Source organism: Malaclemys terrapin, chromosome 11, assembly GCF_027887155.1.
Source record: "Malaclemys terrapin pileata isolate rMalTer1 chromosome 11, rMalTer1.hap1, whole genome shotgun sequence".
NCBI lineage: Eukaryota > Metazoa > Chordata > Testudines > Emydidae > Malaclemys > Malaclemys terrapin.
In genome coordinates this window covers 15,710,975-15,731,365 of record NC_071515.1, presented here as the reverse complement: position 1 = coordinate 15,731,365, position 20,391 = coordinate 15,710,975, and the positions used below count along the sequence as shown (strand labels likewise).

The 20,391-nt window shown below is 44.0% G+C and overlaps 1 protein-coding gene across 1 annotated transcript in view; it reads left to right on the top strand.

Moving 5' to 3' along the window:
• Positions 1–20,391, top strand: part of CPS1 (carbamoyl-phosphate synthase 1) — a 122,122-nt gene that overhangs the window by 93,154 nt on the left and 8,577 nt on the right. Inside the window, exons 28-34 of the mRNA XM_054044193.1 lie at positions 2,222–2,297; positions 7,346–7,423; positions 8,472–8,579; positions 9,281–9,370; positions 10,939–11,109; positions 13,344–13,418; positions 18,201–18,299. Coding sequence (XP_053900168.1) covers positions 2,222–2,297; positions 7,346–7,423; positions 8,472–8,579; positions 9,281–9,370; positions 10,939–11,109; positions 13,344–13,418; positions 18,201–18,299 — 697 coding nt within the window. The remainder of the gene's footprint in view (positions 1–2,221; positions 2,298–7,345; positions 7,424–8,471; positions 8,580–9,280; positions 9,371–10,938; positions 11,110–13,343; positions 13,419–18,200; positions 18,300–20,391) is intronic.

The window sequence follows — 20,391 nt, the reverse complement described above, 5'->3', positions numbered from 1 at the left end:
AAAAACACTAAACCCCTTGGGCACGGATCAGAGGCAGGACACAGTCCTAGTAACATCTGTTTGCTTTAATACTTGTCTTTATGCTCGGGGTCAAAAGCGCGAGTCATCTGTGATATTCCATCTGATATTCCTGGGGATCCTTGGGAGCATTCTGTGGGGCGTGTCCTTATGGTGGAGAAAGAAGTGGTTTGGCATCTGGAAAAGGGTTAGGGTTAGGATTAGGGAACATGTATCCTGCCAGAAATGACAGCCTATCCTTGTATACGATTAGCACCTCTGGGATGCAGCTTCTTGCTTGCAAAAGCTCATTTGTGCATGGTCGTGTTTTATGTCCCTGTATTTTGGCAGCTGCTTGTCTGTAAATAGATATTTTACAACACCAAGCGTTTCCAACGGCTAAACTTTGAAACAAGTTGCGTCAGCACACATAGAAGTTCTGAGTGATCACTCTTTGGAGGTGAACGCTGCAAGGAGCTTCTTCACTCCTGAGTGGATAGGAAAAGAGAAGTAATTTGCTGGGCACAATTTGCAAGTCTGAATGGAATGGGAGATGGGCTCCTTTTCATAATAAAAAGAGATAAATATCAAGATGAAGGGGCACAATATTCACTTTGAATGGAACAAAAAAATCTTTTTATTAAAAAAAATGAGATTTCATGTTCACTGTATCCTTATAGAAGTGTCCTTTAGAATTTAATACAGGATGATCTTTGTATAGAACTTACATCATTCTATCTATTGCTGGGATAGAATTCTCTGGTAAATTCTGTAGAATGGTTAAATCCTACAGAAAGGATCTCATTCTCTGTTAAATTCTCTGGGTTTTTGAGTAAATTCTATATATCCTATTGGTTTCATCCCTATTAAATTCAGTAGAACTTTTCCATTAGGGTAGTTGCAGTACGTGCAGTACACACACACACGCAACTCATATGAGTATAGAGCAACAGTAGAATGGATAGGCCTGGAGAAATTCAGTATAGAAAAGATCTACTGGCACATATTGTTGTTCCCTTGATTATATTCCTCAGTTGCTCAATTAAATACAAACAAGGGTCTTAAGATTTGCCAATTGACTTGGAAAATGAAATATTTAACCTTTAGCTTACTTCAGTATTTGCCTTATACACAATGGGCCAGATCCTCAGTTGGTTTACATCAGAATAACTCCATTGAAATCTATGAATCTACCCCAATTACAGCAGCTGAGAATCTAACCCAGTAAGAATAGGAGAAAACAAGACAATACTGCAGATACTGATTTTATCTATTTATCTTAGGTAAAACTGATAGACTTTTAAGAGCCAGCATTGCAACTCAAATTATAAGGATTTTTTTACGAAATAGCCTTAAAACGCCTCTTCTCCAAACTTCCTTGAGGATTATACACTAAAGTGAAGGGGAGACTGAGAATCACTGAGCGTGCAACATAGAAAACTCCCAAGCATAAAAACTTTACAATTCTTTAAACAATTGTTTGAAAGGGAGGCAAATAACTTCTCCTTTCTTCCAGTCTCCCCCACCCCCCCGTACTGTACTGATGGTGAGATTTCAAAGAAAATGATTGTCAGATAAAGTATTCATTCCCTGATAAGCATTCGGGGAAAAGACACAGCGAAACAATTCTCAGCAAAGCACAGCACATTTTTGGTGCACTCCTGCTGTCATAAACATCACCAGCCTATGCAATTCGGGCTCCATGTGACATTGTGGCAGGCAATCGGTTTAGAAGTATCCCTTTTGATAGCGAACGCATAGCTAACATGCACACATGGAAAAAGATAAGAAGCTAGTGGTGAGCTGAGGTGAGAGAGGCTTGGTCCTGAGTGGGAAGCAGTTGCTGAATAGGCATCTCCTAGGACATAAAAAGAGTTTTGCCAACCCTTTAAAACATTGTATCAGAAAGGGGATCTTTGGGGAGGGTTATGCTATACAACCACACTTCCTTTTTGATTCTCCACTCAAGCACTGTTTTTCCTCCAGTGTTTTCTTGAGGTCATTCAGCTTGTTGGGTAAGTACAATAGAGATTCGCTTTGGAGACCAACTCCTCCTTTCCTCCAGCCAAAAGGGGAGCAAGTGGTTTGAGTCAGGGCTATGCTTGGATAGTCTGTTAGAGTCAGGTATTCTGAGAGCGAGCACTCTGATGTCTAGCTTGCTTGGCTGCTTTGAACCACAAAGGAAGCTGACATGTTCCGTTTTATTTGATCTCCTTTCTCTCAGCGGGTCTGCAATGAACGTGGTATTCACAGAAGAGGAGATGAAGAAGTTCTTAGCAGAAGCCACCAGAGTCTCCCAGGTACCAGCCTTTGCCCTATCTGTGCCTTCATGTCTCTTTTCATTCATTATGCTCATTTCATTTGTACTTCCTTCTTCCCTGTCTCTTCCCATGCAGCCTCTTCCCAGCTGTTTGCTTTCTCCTTTGCAGATGAGGCAATTTAAACATAGTTGATGGCACTTGCCCCTTCATTCCCTTCCCTAAGGTGCAGATTCTGAACATCCGTAGTCTGAATAGTAACTTACTCTGCCAGCAGCCTCACTGATGTCCGTGAGGCCACTCGTGGAATACGGTGCTACTCCACATGAATAGGGATCTGGCCCTTATGGAGGTTGGGCACCAAGGTCAAGTGCAAATAGCCATTTATGGTTGGTGCATAAGGAGCCATTATTTAGAGGCGTGCCTTTGTTACATATGCTGAGCATAATATATCAGGGCTGGTACCTCTCCGGCTATCCCATCCAAGGTAGTTATTAGTGAGAGGTGGCTGCAATTTTGATCTTATCTTTTTCTTTTTAATATCTAAATCCTGTCACTTGGCATCTGTCCACAACTTGGATTTTTAACTGACGTCTCATCTACTATTGATTTTTTTCCCCCACTCCATTCCTTTAAATGCATAAAACTTTGTAAAGTTTCATGGTGACATTTAACGTCTTCCCATCTCATGTTGTGTATTCTTTTCTTGTGGCACAAGGCGAATGCTGCTCTCTGCTTAATATATTTATCCTTTGGGATCATCGATCCATAGGGCTTACAATGCAGAAGATGAAAGCTGTTTTTTTTCCTTTTAAATGCTTTCAAAAGTTAGTTTGGGGTAATTGTTTTTTAATACAGGGAAGAGTTTGATCTCATGCCAGTGAAATTTAGAGGGAGCAGAAAAGTGAAATGGGAGTTATTTCCAAGAGGAATGAGCAGCATACAGCAGGATCTAGCAAACAAAATCCAAGAGCTCTGCTTGTTCTGCTCAGTTATTTGTTCAGCTGAGTTTCTGCGTGCCTGACATCATCAGTGTTAATATACAATAGATATTTGGGAGGCTGAGTAAGGGGAAGGATAGGAACATTAAACACCTGTGAAATATCCAAAGGTCATCACTGTAGGGTAGGCCGCCCCAGTAACAGTCTCTAGGTTTGGTCCTGACTCTTTTCCTATGTTACTGTGAGTTATTTCCTCTTTCCTGCGTGGTCTCTGATCTGAACAAACCTGCCATGCAATAAACACTTACATCACAAATAACTGGGGGTAAAAAAATCCAGCAGTAACTCTTCAGTTATGCAGGATTCTGGCACAGACAAAGCTCATTGCGTTTTGACAAAGTTAGATGTCTTTAAGAGCGATGGGGTTAGGCCTCCAGCAAGGTGAGATGAGACAAGTAATAAGACATTGCTGGTGATAATACCTTTAAAGAAGAAAAGTCAATACAACAATACATAATAAGAATACCTAGTACATGTTCATCTGTAGATCTCAAATCACCTTACAAAGCAGGATGAATATGACTAGCTCCTTTAGAGAAATGAGAAATTCAGCACCAGCTATTCTGAAGAGCTAAGGGCCCGCACCCACAGGAGACAGATTTTCAACATGCCAAGCACCTTTGAGAATGGAGCCCAAGGCCCAGCTTTTTAAAGGTATACAGACATTTGGAGTGCTGAGCTCTGTAACACCTAACTTGTTTAGGAGCCAAAATCTCATTTTCAAAAGAGAAGATTTAGGCAATTAGGAGCCAAAATTTCATTGCCGATCAATGGAGTTATGATACTTGGCACCTGCTGAGGATCTGCTCCTTAGTACACAGAGATTCTTTTGGGAGCTGGGGCTGAAGAATCTTGGCCGTGCTTATTGTATTATATTCATGGGGACAAGGGTGGGGGTTCCTATGCAGTCCCCTGTGGTTGTGATTGAGAGGTGTCCCTGCACAATGCTACAGTGGTACTTGCTGTAGTCACTGCTGGTTGGGCTACTGTGATATATCTCCAGTGTTTGAGCCCTATGGCCCTCATCCTGCAAAGACTTAGGCTAGCCCTACACTGGAAACTTTGAATGGTATCATAACATCACTGAGGGCCTTATTTCATTCAGGGAAATGGTATAAGCTGCATCTGCACTGGAAGGGTTTGTTGGTATAGCTAGACCATCAAAGCCTTTCTAGCGTAGACAAGGACACACATGATTGACTTTACACACCGGGAGTTGTCCTGATACCGCACACTATCCAACAAAACCTTTCCAAACAGGTACGTGGCAAACCAGCATCACAGCTTGTTCTGATGTTTATCCACATCACTTCTTGCATCAGTTTTTCCATAGAAGAGCCTCATCGGGCACTTAGCATATCAGTAAAGTTCTACGAGTAAACTTCCATCCTCCTCAGAAGCCGTGAGGGGAACTGGAATAAAGTAGGCCCTGTGCACACTTAGAAGTGCTGATGAAAAATGACATCAAGACCAAAAGCCACACGATACAATCTTCTAAATTTATGAAGCACTGTAGCTGGTGGCATTGTCCTTTCCTGGGAATTTACTCTCGCTCCAATAAATATAAGGGATTGTATTTTGTAACGTTTGGACCTGCTATATTTTTGTCCCCAGAGGAGCCTTTTGAGCATCCACAGGATCTCATTTATTGCATTTTATTCTCTAATAAATAACAGGCAGTTAAGAGTGGGTGGGACAGGTAAAATGTTGAGACATAAAGGTGGCCCAAATGATCCGCTGCAGCAGGAGCTGGAATGAGCCGGGCTTAGGGAGGAATAGGGGAGGTGCCTTTATCAATCAAAGCCAACAGTACGATTTACGCTGAAAAGGTGATCCGCTGTCAGTGTGTACAGCACAGGTGTGGGGGGCTCTTCCTTAGCTAGTCTGCAGTTTGCTCTGTTCTGTTACCACACCCCTGTCCTGTTTATATGCAAAGCCACTGTGCTGGGCTGTCACCTTTATGTGGATTATTATTATTTACCCTTCACTTTACAATAACACCGGAGGCTCTCATCAGGATTGAGGCAACATTAGGAGACATGGGGTACAGACAGCTAGAAAGACTTCAGTTAATCTATTTTGGGTGTGTATCTAAACCCCTCCCAGCCTAAGAGGAGTGTTTATCCTCTGAACACCCCTGGGAGGTAGAGCTGTGCCATTATCCACATTTCACAGATGGAGAATTCAGTGGCTTGCCCAAGCTCACACAGGAAGTCTATAGCAGAGCAGGGACTTGGAGCCACTCCTCCCAAGACCGAGGCTAGTATCCTAATCACTGGCCCGTCCTTCCTCTCTGTCCTACATGCTCCCTGCCCCAGACTGCTGATGGAAAACTAAGGCTGGTAAAACAAAAAGAGGAAAGGGGAGATGGAGAACGAGGGTATCACTGATAGCAACACTTACTTATGCAGACCAGCTGCATGCATCACTTGATGGTTCTGTATGATTTTATTTTCAATGATTCTATTAGGGAAGTGGTGGAATTTCCTTCCTTGGAGGTTTTTAAGGTCAGGCTTGACAAAGCCCTGGCTGGGATGATTTACTTGGGGATTGGTCCTGCTTTGAGCAGGGGGTTGGACTAGATGACCTCCTGAGGTCCCTTCCAACTCTGATATTCTGTGATTCTATTCTATAAGATATGGTTAAACACAGAACTAGAATAGTTATCAGTATTTCCCACTGCCCATGTACCAGGCCATGAACAGTTGGCAATTTGCCATAATCATCACAGTAAAATTCAGCTGGGCGGGTTGGATTATGGACTGATCCAGGGAGGGGATGGTACATGTAGCAGGTGGCATGGAAGAAAATTGTGGAGATGCTTGTGGAAGAAATGGGAGGTCCAGTGTGGGAGGAGTGGAGCTGTGGAACTGAACCAGTCGGATGAAAGAATGGCTAGGTAAGGAGGGATAGAGCTGTGAAAGGCCTTAAAAGTAAGGACAAGATGCTTGAATTCAATTCATTAGAGTAGGGGGAGCCAGTGAAGGGATGCAGGCAGGGGAATGACATGGCGACGTGACAGGCAGAGGAGATAATCTTAGCAGCTCAGTTTTGAATGGATATGAGGGGGCGATGTGTGGGTTTCGAGGAGCGCTGGGAGAAGCTACAGTGGCCGAGAGTAGAGGTGGTGGCAGCCTAGACGATAGTGTTGCTGTGTGGACTGCGAGGAAAAGCGAGATCTTGGCAATGCTGTGACACAAGGAGCAGCTTGGATGTGTGGGCAAGAGAAAGGGCAGAGTCAAAGATAACACCCGTGTTTGTGTGTGGGAGTGACATGGAGGGTGGTGGCGTCAGCAGTGGGACCCGGGCTTTGTGCGTGTGAGGAGGCAGGGAGGCAGTGGAAGGGGGTGAGCTGTCTCATATGGAGCAGGTGTGCCAGAGGGTGCAGGGGGCCAGGAAGAAGAAGAAAGTGACTGATACAGGCAAGGGGCTATGGTGAGAGCCATGGGTGAGTAATGGCGGCCCATGTTTAGTGGCAGATCATCAGTGGGGAAAGCTGGGAGTTAGGCAGTGCAGTGGATTCAGCCATGGGATGGGAATTAGTTGAAATATGTAACTTAACTGAGTGAGCAAACAATCAGTAGTGCAAAGTCCTCAGTTGTGCAGATGCCCAGTAACCCTATGGACCAGTAACCCAAACCAGGAGGAGGTTATGATGTTCTCAGAAGAGGAACGTTAGCCTTGTAGTTAAGACGCAGGTTTGGGTGTCAAGACCCTGGGGGTGAAATCCTGGGTGCACTGGATGGGAGTGTTGCCAACAACTTCATTGGGTCAGGAATTCATCTCTGGGCTGTATTTATCTTTCTGCCACAAACTTGCGCTTTCACTGTGGTGAGTCACGCAGGGCCCAATCCTGAAAGGGCTCTGCACCTCTTGTGCAGCACTTATCAAGAGACATTCAGCCTGTGCACAGCTGGCTTCTTCAGCTCTCTGGGCCTCAGTTTGTTCACTTCTGAAATTAGGATATTAATACTTCCCTCATGGTGTGGTGCACCCAAGATGTTTCCAATGGCCAAAGGCAGATCACTCCCTCGGGACTAAAAATGCTTTCACATCAAAGTTTTATTTTCTGTCTTGTCCTGGTGACAGGAGCACCCAGTTGTTCTCACAAAATTCATCGAGGGAGCCAGAGAGGTGGAAATGGATGCTGTCGCCAAGGCTGGAAAAGTAAGAGTTTTGTTTTGTTCCTTATGTGTAATTTCTCCTATTTTTTGTTTTATTTTATTTAGTTTTTACCCGGGGGCGTGCAAAGCGTGAGCCACCTGGGTTTGATTAACGCCTTGTTAAAAGATGTGGTTTTTGTGCAGTGGTGCATAGAGATGCTTTGTAACTGAGCTGAATAGGGATGAACTGAAAACAAAACTGATTTTTCGTGGATATCCAGTCTCCGGAGATTTTCTTGCTCTTCTGCCTCGCGAAGATGGCTACCATTGGTAGTTCTTTTGTCTGCAGTTTCTGTTTTAAGCTTTGCCGTTCTTCCTCTTCTCTGTGCCTTTAGTCTTCCTCGTACGGTGAAAGAGTGAGAGTGAATATATCCAGCATTAGATGACACACATTTCCTATTCAAGGCCTTTGCTTTTCTCTATGGGCTTCTTTAGCATTTCCCTCGGTCTGGCACTCGGTATTCAAAAGCGACAATGCTTCTCGCAAGGCCTGATCCAGTGTCCGCTGGAATCAATAAACGAACTCCTTTGGGGCTTTAGATTGGGACCTAAAACAGGAACATTGGATTTACTGTGACAGATCAGACCATTTGTCCATTAAGTCCATTATCCTCCCTCCAGCAATGATCAATACATGCTGCTTCAGAAGGAAGTGAAACAAATCCACAACACAGCCACCCCTGTGTAGAAATGATGCACATGGGGAGGGGTAGGAGGGAATTGCCTCCTCTGGACCACACAGACAAGCAGATGATATCCTGAAGCAGGAGATTTGCTTTTCCTTAACATTACTGTAGCTTGCAGCGCTATAGAACAGAAGTTAGTAATGGCCATATTTTCATCCACTGTCCTTTTTGATGTCCTGCATCAGTAATCACTCCTGCTAAATTCGCTTTAAGTGCCTGGAAAATTCCATTTTTGTTTTGTTTCCCCATCTCTTTTAATCTCTCCCCATGGGCTTGTGCAGGACTCTTCTTTGTAGTGGACCTAGAGGTGAGTATGTAGCTGGGCATGTTAGATTGGATGATCAATGACTCTTTTTCTTTGCACAGGTCGTCTCACATGCTATCTCTGAGCATGTGGAGGATGCGGGAGTTCACTCTGGAGATGCCACCCTGATGTTGCCCACGCAGACTATTAGTCAAGGAGCCTTGGAGAAAGTGAGTGTGTCACTAACATTGAATAGGCAGATCAGAAAGTAAAGACCCAGAATCACATTTCCTCTTCCTTAGAAGATACTTATATATTCAGGAACATTTAAGCAAGTAATGGTACTTAAATTACAAAAATTTCCAGAAACTTGCTCCTCACAATGGTCCATAATATGGAGCTGAGGTATATAAACCCCTTTATTAAACTAGTGGGACATTGTGTATTAGGCTAGGACATGAGATGGTGGCTCCTTTACCAGTTTATTCCAGTGTACTATTGGTACAGATACTGTTGATCTGTGATAACACAAGTATATTGCTAAATGGCTTTTGGGAAAACCTCAGAGCAAAGCACTTCTTTCAAACTGTAACATACTCACTATTGAAACCCATTATAATGTGGGCAGTTATCTTCAGTTGATAAGAAATGTGAACCACCCCTTCCTACGCTGTAGGGTGTAACGTTCAGGGAGTCACCATCCAACATGTAGAGATTAAATGTGGGAAACTCCATTTTCATTCCCATCACCTGGAGGGGACATTCTGGCTCTGGATTCCTCAGGCAAATAGGACAGAAATCATCTCCAAAAGATGTTACTGGTTGTGAGGATGATGGAAAAGAAGATATGGTTGAGTAACTCAAAGGAGGAAAGCCACATTTGAGCTGATCTGTTTGTAATAAATAACATTATGCTGTCTATTTTTTGTAGGTGAAAATTATCACCAAAAAGATTGCACGTGCCTTTTCCATCTCTGGCCCATTCAATGTTCAGTTCCTGGTCAGAGGAAACGATGTCTTGGTAAGAACTCCCACCGCTGTTTAGGAGGAGAATATTCAAAGCGGTTTCAGTTTGTGTCCCACCAGTGCTCTCTTTCTCTGTGCTCGCCCCAAAGCAGAGGGGCTAAGCCAATTGCAACAGCATGCTGTAGTGCACGGGTGGAGCTGTGCACGTAATACCTGCCTTGTTTGACGGCGTATGGATCTCTGTGCCATTGATATGTCATTCACTGCTTTGTAAAGCACTTTGTGGTCCGGTGTGAGAAAAGAGCTCCATCTGCCTTCACAATGTTGTAATTTGCAGGTGAAGCAAGCTCTGAAATTGTTGTCTGTCAGCAAATGTTAGTGTGAGACTGTGCTCAAATCCTACCCAAAAGGATCATTTCCAAATGTGATTTATAGGAATGTGACTCATGCCTCATGTTATCAACTGAGCGCAATCTAGACTTTATCCTACACCCACTGATCTTTCAGTAGTCCGGATCTTTCTGGCAGCATGCTAAAAAGCTAAAAGGACAATATGAGTGGATGTGAAAGGGACAAAACAAGTTTGTGGGCCACTAAAAGGTTATCTTTAAAGAGTGTGATATTACTAGCTATTAATAACAGACGTACTGCAAATGTCTGACCTTTTGTGACCATCATTAATGGGTGCTTTGCTTGCTGTCACTAATGGGGAAAGTCAAGTGAGTACTGGCCATGTGTGTAACGGGGAGGCTTGTGACTGAAAGGGCAGCTGGGAGCTGTGGCATAGCATGGGAGATTTTACTAGATTAGAGTGTTGTTGGTCTGCACAAGATTTGGTTGAACTACTAGTTGGGGAGTGGATCTTCCCAGCCCTGTCTCACCTTGTTCTCTTTCCTCTTCTCTTGTGATCTCCTTCTCTTTTCCACCCATCTTTTCTCTTTCTTTCTCGCCCCAGTTCATTCTTACTGTTTCTCGTGTACCCTGATTCCTCCTCTACCGTCAAACCCTATTTTAGATTCTGTGATGGGCACGGCCCATCTTTGTTCCTAGCTTTTGTCACTAAACAAATTCCAGCTACGGGCCCAGATGTCCATTTTCCCAGATGCTTACCTGAACACACCTTCACTCACAAAAGGAGGAGTGTCTGACCATAGAAAGAGCAAAATGGGCTTTAGTGTTTGTAACTAGCTAATGGTGGTTCCTCCCTTCCCCCCGGCTCTAGTCTGGGCACTGATGTATTTGAAATCAAGGCTGCAGTGTGGAGAACACAAGCCAAATTTTCAAAGGTGACTGATGATTTTGGGTGCCTCCATTCTTGGGTGTCCAACTGGACGGTGCCGAGTACCCGCCTTCTGAAAATCAGGCTCCTTTAAGACATATCAAGTGTGCTCCCAACCCTCAGAATCTTTAACCACAATTCCCATGTCCGCGTGTGCCTCTTAGATGGGAATCTGGAGAGATTTCTCACCAGCTACTGTGAATGCTACCCCAGCAACACTGGGGACTAGCTTCCAGAAACCTCCAGAGCATGCTTACGCTTGTGAATTAGTATTCCAAGAAGGGGCTTTATCTCTTTGCTTAACAAATCTGTGGCACTGAAGTATCTACTCTTTACCTCCTCAGGTGATAGAGTGCAACCTGCGGGCTTCACGCTCCTTCCCCTTTGTGTCCAAGACTATTGGCGTGGACTTCATTGATGTGGCCACAAAGGTGATGATTGGAGAAAAGATCGATGAATCATCCCTGCCTACACTGGAACGGCCCATTATCCCTTCTGAATATGTCGGCATTAAGGTATGGCTTTAAAAAAAACAATGGGATTAAGGAAGAAGCAGAGAAATTCCACTGGGGGGCAGGGGGGGGGGGCTCCTGTTAATAGGGTTGACGTTAAGAGTCCAACCCTTCACTACCTTTAAATTAATAGGGAACAATCCTGCCCAGGAACGGAAATGGGAATGCAATAGATCTTTTCAATCTTTTATTACAGCAATGGCGGTGGGTGGGAATTATACAGTATGAGAAGAAGGAAAGAAAATGTTATTCATTGACACAATGGTCTCGTAGACATTTGTGAGGTTTGACTGTCATGAGCCATCTTTCAAATTAGCTTTAACCTGGGCTCTAAATGTGAATATCCAAAATTGTATCGCCCACATTTAAACCTCTTGCTAGTGCTGTCTGATGAGTGTGCACAAATCTGCGTTCTCAGTGTCCCAAAATTTCATGCCCAAGGATTTAGGAATGGAGTTTTGTCTATTTGAAAAAAAAAAGGGGGGGGGGGGCGTCTCCATTTGAAAATATGACTAATATACTATGGGTGAAATCCTGGCCCCATTGAAGTCAATGGCAAAAAACTCCTTGACTTAAATGGGGCCAAGATTTCACCCTACTTAAGTCTACGCCTGTACACATACATAAATGATAGGTACTCTAGACATTTTCAGCACACACAGAAATAAAATTCTAGTGTAATGTGGAAGAGAAGTGCAGATAATCTGCTGGATGTATAAGTAGAAATGTGTCTAAATAGAATATTTTTCAAAGTTCAGAATTTTCAGAACTGTTAGCAAGACTTTACATTTATTAAGAGCATATCTTGTATATGCTTAGATATACAGGGAGTGAATGCAACTTCCTTCTACTAATCTAATGTCCAAAACAAACTGCGCTATCCTACTAGAATATAACGGAGGTCGATGGCTGACTTCGATTAGGCAAGTAGCCACCAAACTGCCATACCATGAAGAAGCTTCAAATTTTGTTTTATATCTGTGGTCAAGTTTTCTGAAATTAATGATTTGGGGTTTTAATAGTTTATCCCAGTGTTGTTAATGAAACTCTCCAGGGTTACATCTCTTTCAGGAGCTCTCCCAGATTTGTTCCTGGAGATTTCACTGGGAAGCTCTTGCATTGCTGATGTGCTGTGTTTGTTTGGTATTGTTAAATTTAAAGACTTGCTAATAGATTGAAACATTTTGAACTTTGAAAAATATTCCATAGAGACACATTACTCCTTATACACACCTGTATTTTCCGTATGCCTCTGCCACGTTTTTATTTCTAGGAACATTTGCATGAAAATGGGATTTTGCTTCTTAAACTGCTCTTAAAAGCTCTGAAAAAAAGACTGCAAAAATGTTACCTTCTTTCTCAATAGATCTGCTCCCTGATGTATTCAGAGCCATAGCTTCTTGATTTGGGTGACTGGCATATATTTGTGCTGTGTTTCACTGTGGAGTCAGCAAGGCTATAAGAGCAACAAGGATTTAGCAGCCCAGGACGCTAGCTGGCAGGGGAGCTGAGCAGTCCAGAGTGCGGCCTGCCAGGAAGCCAGCTGCTTGGGCTGCCCAACTCTCTGGACAGGTGGTTCTTTGGACTGCCCAACGTCTGGAACTGGCTGCTCAGGTGGGACACCCAGGCAAGCTGCTGTGAAGCCAGGGAAGCTGGAAGCCCAGAAGAGCCCAATTGGGTGGTGAGGAGCTCGGAGCTCGGAGCCAGGGAGGTGGCTGAGTGAGCTGGCAGGAACCACAGCAGCTTTCCATGGAAAGTTTAGTCTAAATTGACACAATCCCACAGAAAGTCTTTATTTGAATGAAACGGTATTTCCTGACAGAAGAATGCCCCGTCGCAAAAATATCTGACCAGTGCCACTTAGTGTGTCTCAGACAGCAGCGTATCTGTCTCTTTCAGGAATCAGACATTCAACAGCCTGTCTGTTAAATAGCCTCTTAAAAATCACAGTGTACCACAACTTATTAGAAATCCTGCCTCGGGTTACTCACAGGGGCATTTTGCTGGTCAAATCCATGAACATTTATCCCATTCCCTGACCGAGGCTCTAGGAATACTTGAAATTCATTTGCCTAGTATTCATTCTGGTCGTCAACCTAGACCAATGTTTCTCTTACACTTATGCACTTTGTACGTAACCTGGACCTGTATATCTCTCACTTCCGTAATCCATACACCTGAATTCTAATTCATTTAATACTCCCTCTCCCTTATATTCTTTTCCTTCCTTTTGCCAGGCTCCAATGTTCTCCTGGCCCCGACTGAGAGATGCTGACCCTATTCTCCGATGTGAGATGGCTTCCACTGGGGAGGTACCGTTCACATTTTTTACTAAGCTTTCTTTAACAGATACTGTTAATGATCTTAAAAGTGCAAGTATCCGGATGGAATCTGTATGCTGAATTGAAAAGAACCAAAGTCTTTAAAAAAAATTAAAATTGGAACGTCTTTCCCTCCCCCAACACACAGATACCTGCCTTGTCTCTAGAAAAAACCCACAAAGGCATTCCCTTGAAGAATGAAATTTATTTGGCCACTGGATGTCCCTCTTCACCTGTGCCTCAATTCCATCAGTCAGCAAGGGATTCAATGAGAGCATGAAATGTGTTTCTCAAAGAGAGCTGTCAGGTTCTGGAAAGTTCTCAGTGTGTCAGTACATTTTATGAATCGCCTAATTCCTGACAGACACGTATATACAGCCTTCAGAATCCCAATCAATGCACGTCAGAATGGCAACAGCAGACTCCAGGTCATGAGTATTTGGTCTCAGAATGTACAGGTTACTTACTAGCAACAAATATGTGTGGTGATATTTTTATGGTTGCCTGGTAACCAGCGAGATGTGTGCCAGGGAGCAAAATGAGAGAGAGAGAGCAAGTGTGAATAAAGTGTAGCAGCTGAAGTATTAACTCCAGGTATGACTGTTGGGGTTTGGCTGTCTTTTCCAACCTTGCTATGGACACACTACAACTTTCTGATGAATTTCTGAAACCCATTCCAGCGATCATGTGCTGGCATAGGCAATAACAGGAACACAGCCCACTGTCAGAGTCATGTAAAGGAATCTTATTATAAATAAGAATCAGGCCTACATGTAGGGTTGAAATAACCTCATGTTTCCTGCTTCTCTCTGGTACAGTTTTAGCCTGCTCTTCATATTGCGTGTGAAATCCATTCAGCAGCTGATTTGCTTTCATTGTAATTAATGGACAACCCCCCCCCCCATGTGTCCTTCCTACTTCCAGAAGGGAATTGACTCCATGGGGGTGGGGAGGGAAGGGGAGAAAAGAACAGAAATGTAGCCAAGGAGTGAGAATTACTTTTCTTGTGCTTTAGATGGAGGTAGAGAATATTTTAGTCAGAAAGGAGAGATTATAAATTTTTACGAGTTGGAAAGATCCATATTCATAAATGCCATGAAACATGATCGTTATGAAGGTCTTTCTTACATATGAAGTAAGGAAAATAACTTTCTACTGGTAAAATGCTCAGTTATGCTACAAAGACATTTTAACACACACAGGACGTGTGTTGGGCTTCAATCCACCAAGTGTCCTAATGAAGGCACAGACCGTATTTTGCCTTAAGTAGCAGTTCCCAATCATTAGCAAAAGTGTCATTGGTATTGGCGCTTTTGATTTTGGAGTCTGGTACCAGGATTAACAAGAGTGGGGGTAAGATGGCACTCCAGGCTCCAAACTCAAGCCCCCCCCAAAATGTTTGTAACATCTGTGTGAATAAAGTACCAGTATCTCCAGAAACAAATAAATTGTATGAATACAAGGCTGAATTATAAGTTAAATATAAGCAAAAAGACACTGTCAGCCTGTGGGGTGAGGCCCCAGTGAACAAAATGTACCAGGGCTCCAAATTTCTCTCGACGGGCCTGGCTGGTGTTCTACTCTGCCTTCTCCATACCTTCATGATGAATCTTTAGGTGACCAGCCACACAGTGATGTGTTTCACTGGAAAGGACAATGATAGAGTTGGTCAAAAAGTGAGACAAAGTTTTCATCCCCGTTTTTTTTCTCTGAACTCAACATTTCAATGAAGGTCTTTTGCATGATTCCCACTTTTCCAACCACCCGTAGAAATGATTTAAAAGAAAGAGATAAAATGTTTGTGAGAACTCTCAGAAATATCAATAGACCCTTTTATGTCAAGATTCAAAATTGTGATGAAAATTCTCAACAAAATTACATATTTTGAAAATGTTTGACCAGCCCTAGAAAATAGTGCCTGTTAGCAATCTAAAATACTGCATACAGGACAAAGAGCTATACAGGAGTCACTATGTTACCGAAGAGTCTAACGGCTACCCAAACAGCGGCATCTGAGAAACCAGACTTCCTCTTGGAAAAGGAAGTAACCGTGTGATAGCTATTACCAAATGCTGACTTTTTAAAGGCTATCATTGATCCATCATCCAGGAGTTTCAGTAGCATTTATTTCCCAAGCTGTCTGTTTATTATCTGTGCTTTTTTTGGTACAACCTAAAATTACCATCTACACTAAATGGACTCTTTGAGCTTTCATTGGAACACCATGTTACTTAATGATACTGACTTCCTTTGTAAAGCACTTTGAGCTCTACCGATGAAAAGCGCTATATAAGAGCAAGATATTATCTATTTATTTAAATTCTCGGAACTCTTTCCATAAATAAATCCTTAGAGCCATGTGACAAGCAACTGTTCATTCGTCTTTGAGAGTTGGTCTCTATGTGTCGTCCATATGTGGGCACACGTGCATGCCATACGCCTGACTCTGGAAATTCTAAAAAGTAGCATCCGTTGGCCCGCACATGTGCAGTAGATCTCCTCATGCTCCCGGTCCAAGAGCATAAGAGACAGTGCAGGCCAATGCTTCTCCAGATGCTTTTTAACACTGCGCGGCCTGAGTCAGAATCCCTGTGTTCACAGATGTCTCCAGCTTTCTCTCTTGATAGAACTTGTAAATAGGTTTGTAAATAGTTTTATTCATCACAGATCTTGTATTAGTATAGTTGGAGCTTTATAGTATAGTTACTGTTTTTCCTTCTACTGGGGACTCCATGAGCCGCGATCACCAACACTGCCTCTAGTGCTTGGGTGAGACACATATCTGTGCAAAATGCCGTATTTGTCGCTCATTTCCACCAAGAACACTCGAAGCTTGTGAGCTTTGTCCAAGGAAGCATCTTATGGAGAAGGCTGTGAGGCCCCACTCCGATCTGGGCCAGGGAGACCCCCTGTATGTCGGCCCCAATAGATGAGCAGTGCCCATCTAAGCTCTTGCTTAGGAGTGGAGTCGGCAGCTCCTAAGCTCAAAATGACACTTCCTTCAGGACTTCTGATGAGAGTAGGGTGCACTCTCATCATCACAAGGACAGGTCCCTATTCAGGACTGTCCACAAGAGATGCAATCCCTCCTCAAGCCCATCAAGGATGGGTGAGCCCTCACTCACAGGTCCTAAAGGACCGGTACCACTGAAAGCCCCCAGGCTGGAGGGTAAAGTGTGCAAGAAGAAAGATCCACTGGTTCCAATGGTGACCCCAGCTCCAAAACACAAGGCCTATCATCCTCTGGTTCCATCTAGGAACATGGTTCTGAACTCATCATCGGTACCAGCCAGTGATCAAACCTATAGCTCAATAGGACCTCAGTCTTGTACTGTCAACACTCACCAGACCACCGTCCAATCCCTTAACGACATGCTCCATGTACCACCTGTCCATGAAAGTTGCATTTTTAGTTGCTATCACTTCATCCGGGAGGGTGAGTGAGCTGGGAGCCCTCATGGCAGACCCTCCTTATACTGTTTTTCACAGGGAAAAGGTATCCCTTTGACTCCAACCTAAGTTCCTTCCCAAGGTTACTTCTGAATTCCACGTCAACCAAAGTATCCACTTACCTGTCCCTTTCCTGAAACTCCGTGCTTCTGCCAAAGAGACAAGACTTCATTCCCTCGACGTCAGAAGGATGTCCCTTATGTTCTGTCTGCAAAGGACCAAACCTATCAGAAAATTACCCAGACTTTTTCTTGCCATATCAGAAAGATCATGAGCTCAAACCATATCCTCTCAGAGAATCTCTCAGTGGATTCCTGGGTGCATCTTGGAGTGCTACAGGTGAGCAGGCATGCCTCTTTCTGATGGAGTCACAGCACACTCCATGAGGGCACAAGCTGCCTCTCCAACATCCCCACAGGACATTCCAATACTAGACTTATGCAGAGCAGCTACACGGTGGCAAGACATTCACGCTAATTCAGGCCTCTGCTGCGGATGCAGCAGTGGGAACTGCAGTAAGGCAATCATCTGTGCTGCCGGCTTCCTCATACCCCCCTCCAGTCTGAGCACTGCTTGTCAGTCATCCACATGTGGAATACACATAGGGACCAGCTCTCAAAGACGAAATGGAGGTTGCTTACCTGGAAAAGGAGGTTCTTTGAGACGTGTGGTCTCTATCTGTGGTCCACCACCTGCCCTTTTCCACTCTGCTATGGATCCTGTTGAATCCGCGGTAAGAAGAGGAACTGGAGAGGCGTCAACCCTCGCTGCCTCTTATGTCCTTGGTCGGGAGCATGAGGAGACCTACTGTGGATATGTGGGCCAGTGCACACTGCTGACGGCTTATTAGAATTTCTGGACTCAGGCACGCATGTACACCCATGTGTGGAATACAGATAGGGACCACATATCTCGAAGAACTTCTGTTTCCTGCTGCAAACTTTGCATTCATGCACAAGCGCACAGTTGCATGTCTAATATTCACTGTTATTTAAGCATTAAGTCATATTAAACATTTTGTTACAAGCTCACATACTGTGAACCAGACGCTGTGTTTTGGTGTCCAAATAACTCAGGGCAGAATCCATTTATGTTGCTCCATGGTGTGCTGCTTGAGAGTAAAGCATTGTTTAGTCCTTCATTATTGCTTAATTAAAAACGTAAGATTCATCTGTGCTGATCTGCTTTTTACTCTGTTGGCGCAAGAGAAGTCAAGCCGGGTGTTACAGAAATGGGAAACGAGCACGCTTTAAACAAAATATTGCAAAGTGGTTTTTTAGTTGTTGTTTTTTCTCACTCTTCTGCCTTGTTCTTCCCTCCCAGGTTGCTTGCTTCGGGGAGAGCATCCATTCTGCCTTCCTGAAGGCAATGCTCTCTACAGGATTTAAGTTTCCGCAGAAGGGCATTCTGGTTGGAATCCAGGTGAGCACCAAGAGTTTGCAAATCAGAGCAAAAAAGGGCAGACGATACGGAGACAGGGTAACTGGCACTTCACTTTCCATTCACTGGCTTTAAATGGAAGCTCTCTGCATGAGGGTCTTTCTGCAGCCACAACAGACAGTGGTGTGTGAGTATTTAGCGGGAATGAGCAGTAAAACTGTGTACTCTCATGCTAGAGGAGGATTTTTACTGGATTCCACACAGTGGGCCCGATTTCTCCCTCACCTATGCACACGTAGCGTCCATTGGCTTTCATGGGAGCTGTAGGGGGGTATTTCTGTGGGCAGAGTTGAGACCATGGACCCCTGCACTGGGAGACTGGGGCAGAGATGGGTCTGAGTTGCCTCACTGTGGTAGATGAAGCCCAGATCATATCCAACCAAAGATCCACCCCCAACAAGAAATCAGAATCTGCCCCCTATCCCCACAAAGTGCTCATGACCCTCAGGCATTTCTCTCTGATCCTGAGCTTTCTGTCAGATCACAGCCACACTCAGGGCTGGCTCCAGGCACCAGCGGAGGAAGCACATGCCTGGGGCGGCACATGCTAAGGGGCGGCATTCCATTCCATCCATTCTTGGGGCGGCACAGTCCGGGTGGCTTTTTTTTTTTTTTTTTTTTTGCTTGGGGCGGCAAAAATAGTAGAGCTGGCCCTGGCCACACTGCTGTAGAAGCCCATCAGGCAGGCATCCTGCAAGCCCATCAAGTGGAACTCTGCTAACCTGCACACTTAATAATCTGTACAGAAAATGGCCGTCTCTGTCCCTCCGTCTCCACCAAGATTGCATGGCCAGACAGCTGTAGCAGAGTCTCCTAGGACGAAAGATGTGTTATTTTTGCAAAGTACATTACAGTTCAGTATATGTGAGAGGCAGGAATCTTCTCAGGCTGAGGGCTGCTCTCTTGGCTGCCCAATGGGAGTGAAAGGGTGGCACCAATTAGCTGGTAGGGTCGGAGATCAGTATGCATGGCTACTTCCTCTCCTGCCTGCTGGGGTCTGCAGCCAGCACTCTGTCAGCCAGCTGGAAGCATGCAGCACCGGGCACCTACAGGGGGAAGCTGTGAAACAGGAGTGGGATCAATTCAAAGCAGTGCTGTGATACTCCCAGTCTTGCTCCTTTGTGCTCCCTGTAACCTTGATGTTGAAATACTCCCAATTAATACTACGCTGTTAAAAGATAAAGGTGCAGTAAAACCCAACTTAGTTTTCAGGTTCAAGCCTCTAGGTTCGTTACAGAAGATTTATTTAGTAGAGGACCACTAGGTGACACTTGGAATGATACAACCAAACTTCATGCAAAAGCAAAATGATCAGTTAAGCAAACAGGCATGCAGTTACTATTTACACAAATGCTACTGTTATAGTCATAGGCAAAGATGAAGTGATGTATCAATGGGTGATCAGTCCACTGACAACAGAGTAAAGTAAGCCGTATCACCCTGGAACCTAACGGTACCTTTAGATGTTAATTGGAGCTCTCTTGCAATTTAGCAAAACTACTCATTTTATTCTCCATTATAATGCTACTTAACATTAAACAGCCCTTTACCACAATTAGATGTCCGCCACCTTCTTATTGGCTCTTGACGTTACACATTATTTAAATTAACGTCTGCACCACTGTCCTTCCCATACTATTAGTATAGATAGCATTCTAATAAAACATTCACAGTTCTCAAAAACATTCCTTAAAACCTTGCTCAGACCAGCTATAACCAAAACATAAAGGTAACATAACCCTGGGTTATATCCTTGCTAACTCTTACTTTCCCATAACACTCTGTTTCCAACTTATCACTTTCCCACACTCCTCTACACGTAGGCTAACTTAAGCCCCAAACCTAACTTCTACTTATTTCTTAACCCAAACCATCCTATAGACTATATCCCCAGAACCCACGGTAGACCACAGCGCTCTCTGCCTGTAGGGCCCCCTCGTGGAATCTCAAATTAATCTTTTCTGGGTTTAATGGCTCTTTTCCAGTTTGGGCCCTGAATCTATGGATGCACCCCTTACTGTCAGCATTTCCCCAAAGTCACTGGAAGTGGCAGCAAGTTTAAATGATGTCATTG